At 41.7% G+C, this 14,126-nt stretch overlaps 1 protein-coding gene and 1 pseudogene across 1 annotated transcript in view; one reads left to right on the forward strand and one right to left on the reverse strand.

Annotated features, from left to right (window-relative positions):
• AQP9 (aquaporin 9) overlaps window positions 1-14,126 on the forward strand; it is a 42,958-nt gene that overhangs the window by 12,154 nt on the left and 16,678 nt on the right. Inside the window, exon 2 of the mRNA XM_028507094.2 lies at window positions 10,518-10,644. Coding sequence (XP_028362895.1) covers window positions 10,518-10,644 — 127 coding nt within the window. The remainder of the gene's footprint in view (window positions 1-10,517; window positions 10,645-14,126) is intronic.
• On the reverse strand, window positions 2,901-3,546 carry LOC114491506 (annotated as a pseudogene).

The following is a 14,126-nucleotide window of genomic DNA, read 5'->3' on the forward strand; positions in this document are numbered from 1 at the left end:
AAGCCAAGGTTTGCAGAGTGCTGGACCGAAAGATTAGCATTTGTTCTCCTTTCTCTCCAGTTGGAAAAAGCAAAGTGTTCATGGGGGAGGGGAACCACTTACAAAGTGACTCCCTTCTCAAGAATGGGGACTGTCTTTTGGACTCCCTAGCATCACCAACTTAAAGTTTTCCCTGTAGTGGGCCCTTCATTTGAAGGTAGTCCAGACCCTTCCTCCAGGACCTGGGAAGTGTGCTGCATCTCAGCCCAGGTATGTTATCACTATAACATCAGAGGCCAGGAAGACACTGGCACCAAAAGCGAAATAGCTTTCTCCCTCCAGGATTTAAGAATGCAGTAGTAGGCCCTGGCCTGTGTCGCTCAGTGGATGGAATGTTGACCTAGAAACCAAAATTTCACTGGTTCGATTCCCAGTCAGGGCACATGCCTGGTCTGTGGGACAGGTCCCCAGTCTGGAGAGTGTGAGAGGCAACCAATTGATGTATCTCTCAGATATTGATATTTCTTTCCTTCTTTTTCTCTTTCCCTTCCTCTCTCTCTAAAAAGTAGATAAATAAAATCTTTTAAAAAAAGAATGCAGTAAATAGCTCCAAATGTTTTTGCAACCAGGCAGGTCCCATATATGAGTGAAGTGGACATGGTGGAGCTAGAGAGGGAACAGACAGGGTGTGCCCTGTCATTGGGGCACCTGCCACCCAGACCCTCTCCACTGCAGCTGAGCAGGAGTGGTATAGGTCTTCATCAGATCTTCCAGTTTTTCAAGAATGTCTAGACATTGAGATCTGTGTGTATTTTTTTATTTTTAAACACTGTCAACAATTACTAAAATTTAAAAACAAAATCACCATGGGGGCCAAATAAAGCACACCCAGGAGTCAGACCTACTCACAGGTTATCTTCAGCCTTGGACCACCAGCTTGTGCCTCTGCTCTAAAGTGTGCTTAACCACATTCTACAAAGACAAAACATTTTCACAAAAAATGGGCAACTGGACAGATTGTGAGGGTCTAAGCCTTCTGTTCAATAGCATTTGTTTATAACAGACCTGACTATTTGAAATCTAATTCCTATATACAAGATAGTGGACTTTTTTTTCCCCATTCTACCACCTGACCAAATTTGTCAGGGCAATAGTATGAAAAACATTTTCATTTCAGGCAATATCAGAAGAGAGGTCTTAATCTCATAAAATCTTAATTAAGTTCCTCATTAGGCCAGTTTGTTGTGCGCTTATATGCATATGTTATATAGCTCGGATTCAACAGTATTATGTCAGGTGATTCAATAATTTGAAGTATTAATCAAATTATTCAAGAATTCAGGGAGCCTTAAATGTCAGAAAACCACCACGTACTCAGTAGAGCTGAATTACGAAACTGTACCTCAATGCACACTTTCCCTAGGCCTAAATGCTTCAGCCATTCATTGACCACAAGCTTATAACATTAAGTGACAGCCAGCACCACACTTCATCTGTACTTTTCTTCTGACTCTTCCCAGTTCTCGGCTATCTTACCTCTTCTATTGGTCTGTAAGTTCTCAGAGGACTCATTTTTGGTTTCTTGCATCTTTGCAAGCACTGCGGACACCATGTATAGCACTTAGAATTTTCAAATGTACATACACGTGGAGGAGAGAAAGGAAGGAATGGCTGAGGGAGTGCCAACTCCCAATTAGAGGTACTTGTAGATGTGGGTGGGGATCTTAGTTTTCTAGAATATGATTATTTGAAAGACAGACTTCTAAAGCACAAATCTGGACAAACCATGTGGCTCAGGTAGAGGTGAGGGCAGTTTAGTGTGAGAGAAGGAACCCAAAACTTGGACACAAACATTAAATTTGGGTTCAGAAAGATTTCTTCCCTAGTTATATGATTTCAAGCAAATTAATTTCTTTGTTTCCAGGTTTCTTTAGATGGAAACATCAGATTTTTCTTCCCTCTTAGGTTATCATGGGGACTAAGCGAGAATATTTCTAACAGATATGTGTGTGTAGATCTGACACACACATAAAACAAATCAGTTAATTTAAAATACAAGTATTGCCACAGACATGCTTTTTTAAAATTTATATAATTTACTATCAGGAATAATTCCAAATGGATTGTGAAGAAAATTTATTCATTTAAATTTGATGAGTTTTCAAAAAAAAATCTTTATGAAGATATGTTCACCAGTAAAACATCAGCAGAACAATCATATAATGGGCAAAGTATCAGGCTGATAACCAAAGCAACATGCAACATAAAAAAGATACAATATATAAAAAGAGACACAATCTGCTGGGTATTAAAAATCATTTCAACATGAACTCTGCTACCAGCACAGAACTAATTATTATAGTTGTTGAATCCAAACCACACCAAGGTAAGCTTGGCTGATGGAAGCCAGGAGTCAATAATGGGGGAAAAATAAGTTCCACGCTGCAAGAGGTCTCAGTCGTATTTTGATGCATTTCCCTGGCCATCGTGAGTAATATTAGAAAATCTTTTTGGCAAGAGAGGAAAATAAATATAAATATAATACTATATATTTTTTAAATCAGCAGATTGCCCTTGGAATGGGGCATTAGTAAAGTAGCAATGGGATAACTTTAAAGCATGATTTGTTCTGGGCTCAAAAAACATTCACAACGGGGTTATTTAAAGGTGTTACAATAGCTAAGTCCTGGTATTTAGGCTTAAGGGAAGTAAAATTTTAAAAGGACATTTTTTTCTCCCAAATTAAGGAGAATTTCCTTAAAACCAAGCATATTGCTAAAGTGCAACATTATACTTGGTAAACAAAAATTGACAACACAATAAGTTTAAACACTGTTATATTCTGCCCAAACCAGTCCCAGATACTGTTTAATAACCAAGATGCAAACTAATTTTGTTGCAACAAGCCTAGACCAATTCTATCAAACATCTCCAGTTTCATTTAACGTTTGGAAGTGCATTTGAAGCCACTCGAGTCCTTCATACAGACCAGTTCCTAGTGTAACACAAGAGGCTTGAACATACCATGTTACGTTGGGAAGAGACTGAAGACCTTATTTATCTGTCATTTCACTGATGGCCATAGTATTTGGCAAATCCTGGTTGTTTGCAAGAAGGAGCAATGCTGCATCTCACAACTCATCTTCCTGAAACTTCTTTTCCACTGCCCCAGCTCTTCAGCTCCTTCCTCAGTTCTTTCATGGTCATTGCTGTCTACCACAAAAATAAGACCCTGGGTATTCTGAAAGTAATGCATCCAGAGAGGCCTTATTTTACGTTGACCATCAACATCCCATACTGTGAAACAAATGTTCTTATATTCTACTGTTTCCACATTAAAATCAGTGGTAGGAATGGTACTGAGTATCTCTCCTAACTTCAATTTACATAGGATGGTCATCTTGTCAGCAGCATCCAAGCCAGCTATCAAAATGTGCATTGCTTCTTGCAGAAAAGGCAGGGATGGGAGGAGATGGTGAGGCTCCTGGCGGTAGTGGCACTGGCCATGGGCAGGAGCAGAGAGGTTTGGAGCTTCTTCCACCTTATCCTCTCTCACTCCTGAAAAACTGAGCAAGAAGGAGGAGGAGCTGAGGACTGAGAGGACACCAGGGATGGCTTGCTAGCTGGCGTGTCAGATGAAGTGCCAGGACAAGGATTAGCAGGGCATGGATCGGCTCAGCAACTCCAGGCAGGCTTTTTTAATGCTGAATTTTATTTCATGAGTATTTGCATCATTTAATGACACATAATCTCCTGAAGGACATTTTTGACTTAAAATATATCCCTTGCCTATTTCCAAGAAGACCTGCAGCAATGTATAAAGCAAACAGTCATAAATGACTCATGTTCTCCAGCTACATATCGTTGCTGCAAATGTGCCCAAAACTGTCACTACTGAATTAAAAGAGAACATTAACTTCCTAGAAAAGTTTTTAAAAGAGCAATTATAAATAAATACTAGCTGAGTAAACTTTGGAGGTATTGGACGTCTTAGAAGGGTCACCAGGGTTACTTCTTTGGCTCTGGTTCAGTAAGTTACTGAAGGGGCCGGCGTGGGTGGGGAAATTGCTTGACCTCTTTGGTCTTGGTGTTGAGATTGCTTAATAAGTTCCCCAAATGCTATCCAGTGCCACAAAAAATCTGTTTGGCTCATGGGTGTGGTTCATCAGTGTGGAAAAGGCCCACCTTACTATCATCTCAGCCCACACATCCCTACTAGGCAGGTATAGTCAGCATTAGGGAGGTGAGTATGCCTTCTGCTGATGCCAATGAGGTTGGGAGACACTGTGAAGGAGGACATGGCAAGGAAGGGTTTAACTCTGCCTTCAGGTTTGGTTTTCCCCTGGTGAGGCCTTGATCAACAAGTGGATGTTTTCTATGCAAGGGGAGCTAGAAAAGAAGGAAATAGAAATCAGTAAATAGGTTTTGCAAAAAGAAAAAATGTGTCTCATTGATCTCTGAGAAATAAAAAAGGGAAATGGGGCTAAAATGAACTTTTCTCTAAGTCATGAGAAGCTTTGGGGAAAAACCACAAGTTGTTGGGTATTTTTTAAAACCAGAATAACAACCTTTGGACATCACCCGAAAAGCCACTTGTCCTGCACAATGACCAGGACCTATAAAGTGGCTCCCAAGTGGGCTTCAGCTTCAGTCATTTCTTCTCAGACTGTATCTGGTTTACAGGGAGGCCTTTGGTACTGGGTAGATTGCTAACATATGGCTGCTACCTGGAATCTTTAAGTCCTTCAACATTCCTGGACAGCCCTTCACTTTCAATATGCAGATAGGAAACTGGTTCTGCATCCTGTGGAAGCCCAGTGTTGTCCCTCACTCCTTCCACGAATTCTTGGGGGCATTGTTTGCTTCATCCCGTGTGTCAAGTAAGAACACGGGCCTGCCTCTACGACAGATATGGGATCAAATTCTGGTTCTGTTTCCTTTATTTGTATTATGTAATATTATGCAAATTGCTTAGCTTTTCTCAGCCTTAATTCCCTCATCCACAAAATAAAGATAACACTACTTCTCTCCCAGGGTGATTATAAGTAAATAATGGGAAGATGATGATGAAGTAATACAGGTAAGGCACTCAGCATGGAGCCTGACACAAAGAACATGCAAAACAGATGGTAGCTGGAGTTTGTATTCTTTCAGTCACACACCTTAAACAGATGAGTAAAGATAGCAAACATTTCATATAGCCTTTATTAAAATCCACAACGACATTTTCCAAGGAGCTCCTTTCGACTTCAAACATTTTCAAGAACTCTATGGAATAGGAACCATTCTTAATTCTGAAAATACTGAACCACAGAAGGTAGACACAAGACATTCTATTTTTTTCCCTTTTTTGGACAATGATGTGCACAAAGAATCACAGACCCCTTGCAGTGATTACAAGGAAGCTGGAGATGCCTGACCCCAAGTTGCATGCATTTGCAAACATTTTTCTAAGGAATTTCCAACCTTCATTGACTACTTCTTTTCTGAAAGGACTCAGTATTTACTGAAAAAAATACTTATGGAGTCTGTTATTTGCTGTGTACTGTGCTAGAAACACCTTGGTCTATACCTTAAAGGAAGTACTATAGTAGATGTGCAAGGTATTTGCGAAAAGTCAAATGAAAGAAAATCTGAGGGCTTATTATTTTCTCTTCCATCCTCAGCATTTTGATTCATGATAATCACTTCATTACATTAGGTTTTACATTGTGTCCAGTAATTATCTTGTCATAGAGGTCATGGCTCAGTTGGGAACTTCCCAGAGTCCCAACTGATATTTCTTAGAAATTACACCTCCCACTTTTCACATTCTACCCCCAAACTAACTTTTTCTTTTGAAAAAGCATATACATAGGGTTTTTTCCCTGCTTGTGTTTAGATATTTTGATATCTTTCATCAAATATTGTTTGAGCTGGAACATTAGGAAGCTCAAGTTGCCTGGATGGACATTATAGTCTTGGTGGGGTGCCACTGGGCAAAGTGGAATATGCATATAATGAAATGACATTGTAAAAATATGGCAGAAGAAGCAGAAGAACCCATGAGGCCTTAAGTTGTCAGAGGAATTCCCACAGAAATGTAGGATTTTAGCTCAGTGAAGGGAATAGAACGGGTTTGGTTGGGGAAGGTGCAGCACAAAAAGATTCTGCTGCAAGACATAGCATGAGCAGGTGTGCAGAGGTGGAGATGGGTGTCATGAGCTGTGGAGAGCAGGGCTGAACTAAGATGGCATCAGTCCTGTCAACTAAGAAGCCATGTTTATAGCATGCACAGTAAGACAACAGCTCAGAAGGATGATGCAACCCTTCAGGCATGCGCAGTACAAGGTGCTGGCAACACGGGCCTTTCTGAAGGTTAAGATCACCCTCTCAGAGCATGCACAGTAGAGCAACATAATCAACATGTCCTTATCGAGGTGGCACAAAACTACCTGTGTTAATCAAAGGCTGATGCAACATTTCGTCGTAACAAGGATGAAAGTCAAGACCTTTGAACAGACAGTTGGGACAGCTAAAAGGAGCCCGGCTGTTCCAACTGACCCTACTCTAGCTAACTCTGAAGCGGTGGTAGATTCTGCCTTGCAAGACACTGACCAGCTGCCTCCCTGACCTGGACTCTTAGAACTTGGGTTCATTACCCTCCCCCCATTCTCTTGTGTGATGTTATTACTGATTGTTTCTGAGTGATTATTATTATTATTGGGTTGTTATAGATTTGGATTGAACCTGCATTAATAAAAGCTGAGTCACCTGTATTGACTCACTGTTATTCTTTGGTGCCAGTGTTGTCTGCAGGGCTGGTGGCATTATAGGCAGTCCAGCACCTCCAGCCTATGACAAAGACTGGGGGCAGACTTACAGAGAAAACTATAGTATGGATACTCATAAGGTTAGAACATCACTCTCGATGTGAGCTCAAAGTGAGTAGGATGCCAGCCTGGGTGATACAGATTTATGTTGAAGAATACCAGGCTGGGGGTCATGAGTCAAGGCACTGGAAAACCCCTGAGTACAGGACTGAGGGGTTTGTGCTGACACTTTCTGAGCAAAGGGAGGGGGGAGTATATGAGTCATGCTTCATCTGGCACTGTGTGGGGAGATACTAGAAGTGGGGACACTGGAAATAAACTAAAGAAAGTTTGGAAGATTTGGGAATGATTGCCTATGGGTGGCCAAGGGAGAGAGGGGAAAGAGTAGCAAATGATTCCAGAATGTCTGGCCTGGGTGTTTGGGAATGACGGGGCACCTTGCCCATCAATCAGTCTTTTGTGGGAATTCTTTCTTTCAAATGGCTTTCTTCCTTTCAAATGGCTTTCTTCCTTTCCCATTAATTTTTTTCTCTCCCTCCTGTTATACCTGGAATCTAGGGATTTTTTTAAGGGAACATTTTCTGCTGCAACTTCTATTGGGCATTCAAAGTTAATGGTCTGCATCCAAGTATGGGATAAAGTTCCTCTACTTCTCTCTTACTGTCTAGCTGTTAGAACTAGCACAGGTCAATATATCTTAGAACTGGGGGCTGCAGAGGATGTTAAAAGATCATCTAATTTCTCTGCCTTCAGGGAGGAGTAAACCAAAATCGTTCCAAATGTATTAAACATGCTTTGTTTTTAAATTACATTTTTCTGAAGGACCTCACCCATGATCCCTGGGAAAGCTCTTTAGAATTAATTGATTACTATCAGAAAACTGTTTATGTGCAACCTCTCATATTTCAGTTTCAAAGTTCATTTTTCTGTGGAGAGACAAAATAGCTGGTTATTATCTTCCTGATAAGAAGCCTTCACACTCTGAATCTCTTTTTCCTTAAATATATTTGTTTCTGAAACTTTTCCTTATATTCCCTTAAATAATATTCATTACTTGATGCTGAGTCCTCCCTCAAGTTGGTTGCTCTTCTTTAATTCGGAACCCGAAACAGGACTCTGTATTCTAGAAAAGGTTTGGCCATTTGACATAGAAGAACAATGATCCAATGATCCTACAGACCAGAACTTATTCCTCCAGGACTATACTGGCTCTTTAAACCACAGTGTAAGGATGGCTGAGGGTCATTTGTCGTCCTGTTGTTTTCCTACTAAAGTTGTATATCATTGTCCCATCCTTCTCAATAACCCTCCCTCACCAAATGTTTCTTTTATCTTTTTTGTTATAACTGACATACATTATATTAGTTTCAGTTGTAGAATATAATGATTTGATGTTTGTATATACTGCAAAATAATTGCCACAATAAGTCAAGTTAATAACTATAACTATCATATATATAGTTATAGATCTTTTTCTTTGTGATGAAAACTTTTAAGATCTACTCTCTTAGTGGTATTCAGATATGCAAAACAGTATTGACTAGAATTGCCATGCTGTCCACTGCACCCCCAGGACTTATTTTATAACTGGAAAATTGTAGCTTTTGATCATTTTCACCCATCCCCCATGCCTTACCCTCTGCCTCTGGCAACCACCGATCTGTTCTCTGTATTTATGAGGTTGGCTTTTTGACTTTAGATTGCACACATAAGTGAGATCATACAGTATTTGTCTTTGTCTGACTTACCATAATATTCTCAAGTTTCATCAATATTGTTGCAATGGCAAGATTTCATTCTTTTTATGGTTCCATTGTGTGTATATTATATATGTATAAGTAAAATAGTTTCTAATCAAATATTTCTTTCATAGGCCATGATTAAATGGTTTTAATTGGTTATTCAATGAGCACATGGACATTTTTTTTAATGTTAGAAAATACATGGTGCTTTGGCCTAAATGCTTGTGTTTCCCCTCCCCATCCCAACTTTGTTTGTTGAAAACCTAATGCCCCAGGTAATGCTATTAGGAGGTGAAGCCTTTGGGAAATAACTAGGCCATGAAGGCAGAGCCCTCGTGAATAAGATTGCTGCCTCACACGAAGGCATCCCAGACAGCTAGCTTGCCCTGTCCACCATGTGAAAACAGCAGAAGTCCGCAACCCAGAGGAGGACTTCACCTGATCATACTGGCCCCTTATCTTGGACTCCCAGCCTCCAAAACTGTGAGGAATAGATTTCCGTTGTTTATAAGCTGCCCAGTCTGTGGAATCTTATTAGAGCAGCACAAATGGACTAAGACACATGGTAAAAAGAAAAAGGATACAAAACGAAAAGTTTTTGTCTGACCCTTGTCTCAGCCATCTACTTTCCTCCCACAGGGTCCAATCACATTTCCAATCACAATCTGTTTTTTTTAATTTTTATTTATTTATTTTTAGAAAGGGGAAGGGAGACAGAAAGGGAGAGAAACATCAATGCGCAGTTGCCTCTCAAGCGCCCCGCACTGGGGACCTGGCCCACAACCCAGGCATGTGCCCTGATTGGGAATCGAATCCATGACTCTTTGGTTCACAGGCTGGCACTCAATCTACTTAGCCACACCAATCAGGGCTATATAATGTATTCTTAATACAATTGGCAGTGTATTTTAATACTGTTCTACATCTTGTTTTAAATTTAATAATATATCTTGGTGCACACAGATCTTCCTCATTCTATTTTATTATACTGTACAGAATACTGTGTAGTATTCTGTACAGTATACAGAATACTTCTGAGTGGATGTACCATAACATATTTATTTCAAACCTTTCTAAACACTTATTCCATTCTCCAAAGTATCCCCTACCACCTGAAGACTGATGAAGACTATCATACTTCATCTTTATTGCACAGCTGTCTCCTGAGTGCTTATAGCATTGCACTCAGAGCCATAGCAAATAGAAGAAACAGTGAATTTGGCAGCCTCTGCTCTCTAGGAAACTACAGTTCCATCAACAATAAAAGACATGGGGATGAGGAAGGCTTCATTGCCAACTCAATCGCCCCATGGTTTTCATTTGTTTTCAAGCACATCAGACTCTTTCTAATAATAGCCTTCTATATGGTATAAATGGCCTTTCCACATCCATCCTGGATGTACATGATTGTGAAGCTGATCTGACTTCTACTGGCAGCCTCTCAAGTAGGAGACCATGAAAGAGACCTAAATGAGCGAAGTGAAGTGAGCCAGTTGGGAGAGCACAAGCTCTGTTTAAAGGGAGCAGCCAGCTGCTATTTTGCTCTGGGAAATTCTTTTCCTGTAGGTTACTAGATCTGATTGATTAACAAGAATCCATGGATAAAAGGTATATGGGATATTTTTGTTTAATTTCTTACAACCACATGTGAATCTATAATTATTTAAAAATATAAAGTTTAATTTAAAATAAAAAACCAGACACTTGGATCACTGTGTGAAATTACCTGATTGATAAATGTAGGCAAAATTTTACACTGCACACTCCCAATGAAACTCATCTGTCTACCACTTGCAGCCCCAGGACCATCACTTTTGTGATTGGTGCGTATTATGTGCTACGTGCTGTTGAGTCAGCTCTGACCCCTGATGATCTGTGCATATTTGATTTGTGTGAAGCCTGTGGCAGCCAATGCATGAATTTGCATAAAAAGTACTTCTTATTACTTTGTCATTTCCACTTGTTGAGTTTCCTCTCATTCCAGGTCCTTGGATGTGGCTGTGTTGCCCAAGCTACCCTCAGTCGAGGACATTTTGGAGGAATCGTCACTATTAATGTTGGATTTGCAATGGCAGTCTCAATGGCCATTTATGTGACTGGAGGTGTCTCTGGTATGTATGTAATAGAAATAATAATAGTTACTATTATCTCAACCATTTCGATGCGCTAGCACAATGCTGGGTGCTTTATATACCTTCATTTATTTAGATCTCAGGAGTCCTGCAAGAGTATGTATTTGATTCTACTTTTAGAGATGATAAAATTAAATGTCCAGCAAATGGCAAGTGACATGTGCAACAGCAACATTTAGCAAGAGACAGAGATGGGTGTTAGAACTCAGAACTAATTCCTGTATCTGGCCACTGAGTCATTTTGTTCATCTGTCAATGCAGTCTTTTACTTGCTCTATGCCACACTTGGAAACTATTCCCTAGATGCCTTGTGAATAGCCCAGTGAAGATTGCCACTCCACAGAGGCAAAGTCCCTGGACCTTTGTCTATAGCACTTGGAGTCTGGGTCACTGACTAGCACATTCATGGAAGTGCAGGTCTGAACCAGTTCTTGGTCTAATTCTGCCCCAAATAGTGGGCTGATTATAAGCCATTCTTAATTAAGTTTCTGAGAAGCAAGATGAAATGATACTTAATGCAACCTGGGAACTTAGAAAGGGACTGTGAAAATGACCCGGCTCCCAAAGGGTCTTGGAATCTTTCAGCAGCCTGGTCTGGGTGCTGAGAACTCTAAGACAAGACTGCTGGTGATAAGGCACAAAAAGGAACGGTGCATGCTGGGCACTGTGCTGGCTGCTGTATGGACTTTGTCTTCTCTCCTCTCCAGCAGGACTCTGCGGCAGGTATTAGTGTCTCCCTTCTACAGAGAAAACTGGAGCTATGAGGGAGGAAGTAAATGGCCAGAAGCCCCACAGCCAGTGAAGAGGCAGACCAAAGATTTGACCCAGGTCTATATGACATTAAAGCTCATGTCCTGTTATTAGTCCATAGTCTTCTCTGGGAAGGGCATTACAGGCAGGGCCTGCCATTAAGCCAGCTGGCCTAGTGACAGGTGCTGTCACTGCAGCACTGAAGAATGATGGCTTGGACACCCTGGGAGCCTCCTCAGGCTGGTCACCCAGAACAGTCACTGCTGGCTGGCCCCCTTTCCGCATCATAGTCAGACTCAGATCCTGTGGCGGTCCAGGCTACAGGTTCCTGTGGATGTAATTTGTTTGGCATGAGCAGTGTTTCTGTTCAAACTCCTGCTGAGCCTCTGCTGTGATCCCAGCACTGTACTGCCTACCTAAGGCACAAGATTAACCAGGGGACCACCCTGAATGTGCATGTGTCGAGGCTTAATTACAGTGCAGGCCTCTGTACCACACACAGGACACACTCCCAAATTAAAACAAGCATGCAGGATGCTTGCTGCCATGCCTACACACTCCCATTCCATTCTCGCAGTGTGGTTTCCTCTGTGTTAACACATGTGAGCATATTCTCAGCTTGTTTGTTTGCTTGTATATGTGTGCGTAGACATGAGGTTTTGAAATATTTTGCTTACACGGCACCCTGAATTAAACATTGTCAAATATTTACTTAAGATCACTTTGTTTTATACCCTACCATTAGTTAGTTCCATAACTAACACCCTTTACCACCACCACTGTCCATGACTGTTGGCATTCATAGATATACTAGGCAATTTGGGCAGTCACTGTAGGAGGATAAGGGCAGGGGCCCGCAGGAAGGGGGAGAGGGAGTGAAGGCTGGTATGAAGACTTTCCATCAGGCCCCGGGACCCAGGTTAAGCCCCTAGGTTTAGAGGAGTGAAGGCCAGAACTGATGGGACTGTTTTTAATAGAGTTGTTTCTGGGTGAGAACTGAAAGCTGGGCAATTTGTTCATGAGGGATTGTGAGATCCCAAAATACTAGTAGAGCAGTTTCTGAACCTGACTGATGTTGGAAGGCAGGAAATGGAGCTTATCTACTCTTCTCTGTTTGGCACTCAGCACTGTTCAGGCTCCCTGAAAACTGGTGGCTTTGGGAACCTGCACAGACAATACCCTGGCCCACCAATGACATCCATGCAGATTCAGTGTTGGCTCTAGAAGCAGCAGGAATAAGAGATGATTGTGCGCAGGAGGTGACTTTCTCATGGTAGCTACAGCTAACTTAATGGCTTAGGAGCACTAGTGAGGCCCTCTTTGAGGATTCTAACATAACCAACGTATATTGGGCATAAACATAAATGAAATCTCATTTTGTGGTTGCAGACTGGTAAGGTGAGCTGGCCTCTGGTTTTGAAATAGAAAACATTACCTTACTGCAAAGAAGTTACTGCACCCTGCTTCTCTTGTGGCTGTGCGGGTGGTCTGGGAACCCAACCCAGCCAATCAGAACTCATGACATCCTCATGCATCATCCAACACTGAGTGTCCCACTGCCTACCTGTACCTAGGCAATGGTGGTTGTTTGGATGTAGCATTTTATATGTAACATAAATTCATTGAAAAATCAGAATACCTTTGCTTAATGACAAAATATTGAGGTTATCTCTGTCATAGAATTGTCTGTGGGTGGTGGAGATAAGTAACATAAATTCATTGAAAAATCAGAACAGCTTTGCTTAATGACAAAATATTGAGGTTATCTCTGTCATGGAATTGCCTGTGGGTGGTGGAGAGGAGGGCACTGGTCTAGAACAGAACCTTGAAAGAGTTCAGCCTGCTCACTGAAGACTTTTATCTCAGGCCTCCGTGGGCTCTGGCTGCCCCTCGGGGCTCTTTAGGCAAATAATCTGATCATCACAACAACCTTGGCAGGGCCAGACTTTGAGTGCAGCACTCTCTGACTCTAGCACTCATGTTCTTTCCAGTACACTGCTCTGCCTGGTCCTGCTGGGTCAGCCAGAGTGACCACTCATCTCTGTGAGGAGGAACTGTCCTCATTGCTTTGCAAAGCACCCTCCCAGACATGCCCTACCCTCTCTGGCTTCCAATGTCCCCTCTCTGTAGATATTTGTGGTCTGAGCTATCTGAACAAAGGTCTCTATTTCTTGAACTTCGACACATACTAACTGCCTTGCAGCATGGGAAGTCCAAGGTGAATAATAGTTCCTGTCTCAGGGTGCTTATTAGGGACTTAAAAGCAAAACCCTACCTATAGGAAGTTTCATTTTGGAAGAGGAGCTCTCTAAACAAATAACTCCTCCACTAATGAACTCATCTGAGGGGAGGTGTTTTTGTTTGGAGGTGATTTCTGATGTATCCTGGTCCTTTCGCATTGGGTTCCCCTGGGCTGGCTGGGTGGCAACTACTCCCCAATGCAGCCCTGGGAGAAGGGGAACAGGATTGGTTTCAGGAACTTTCTGCCACCCTGTGTGCTTCCTGCTCCTAACCCATTTCCAGCTTTCCTAGCCTGCTATATTCCTGCTAGTCTCCAGAATTGTAACTCTCTTGGATGTAAAAGTAAAACAAAACAGGTGACATGTTTGTAAGGCTTCAGGAAATCATCTCTGCTTTGGTGCATTGGTGTTTTCTTGCTCATATTAACCCCCAAGTGTCAGGGGCAGATGTAGAAAGGACCCTTGTGGTTT

This window comes from Phyllostomus discolor, chromosome 1 (assembly GCF_004126475.2).
Source record: "Phyllostomus discolor isolate MPI-MPIP mPhyDis1 chromosome 1, mPhyDis1.pri.v3, whole genome shotgun sequence".
Classification (NCBI taxonomy): Eukaryota; Metazoa; Chordata; class Mammalia; order Chiroptera; family Phyllostomidae; genus Phyllostomus; species Phyllostomus discolor.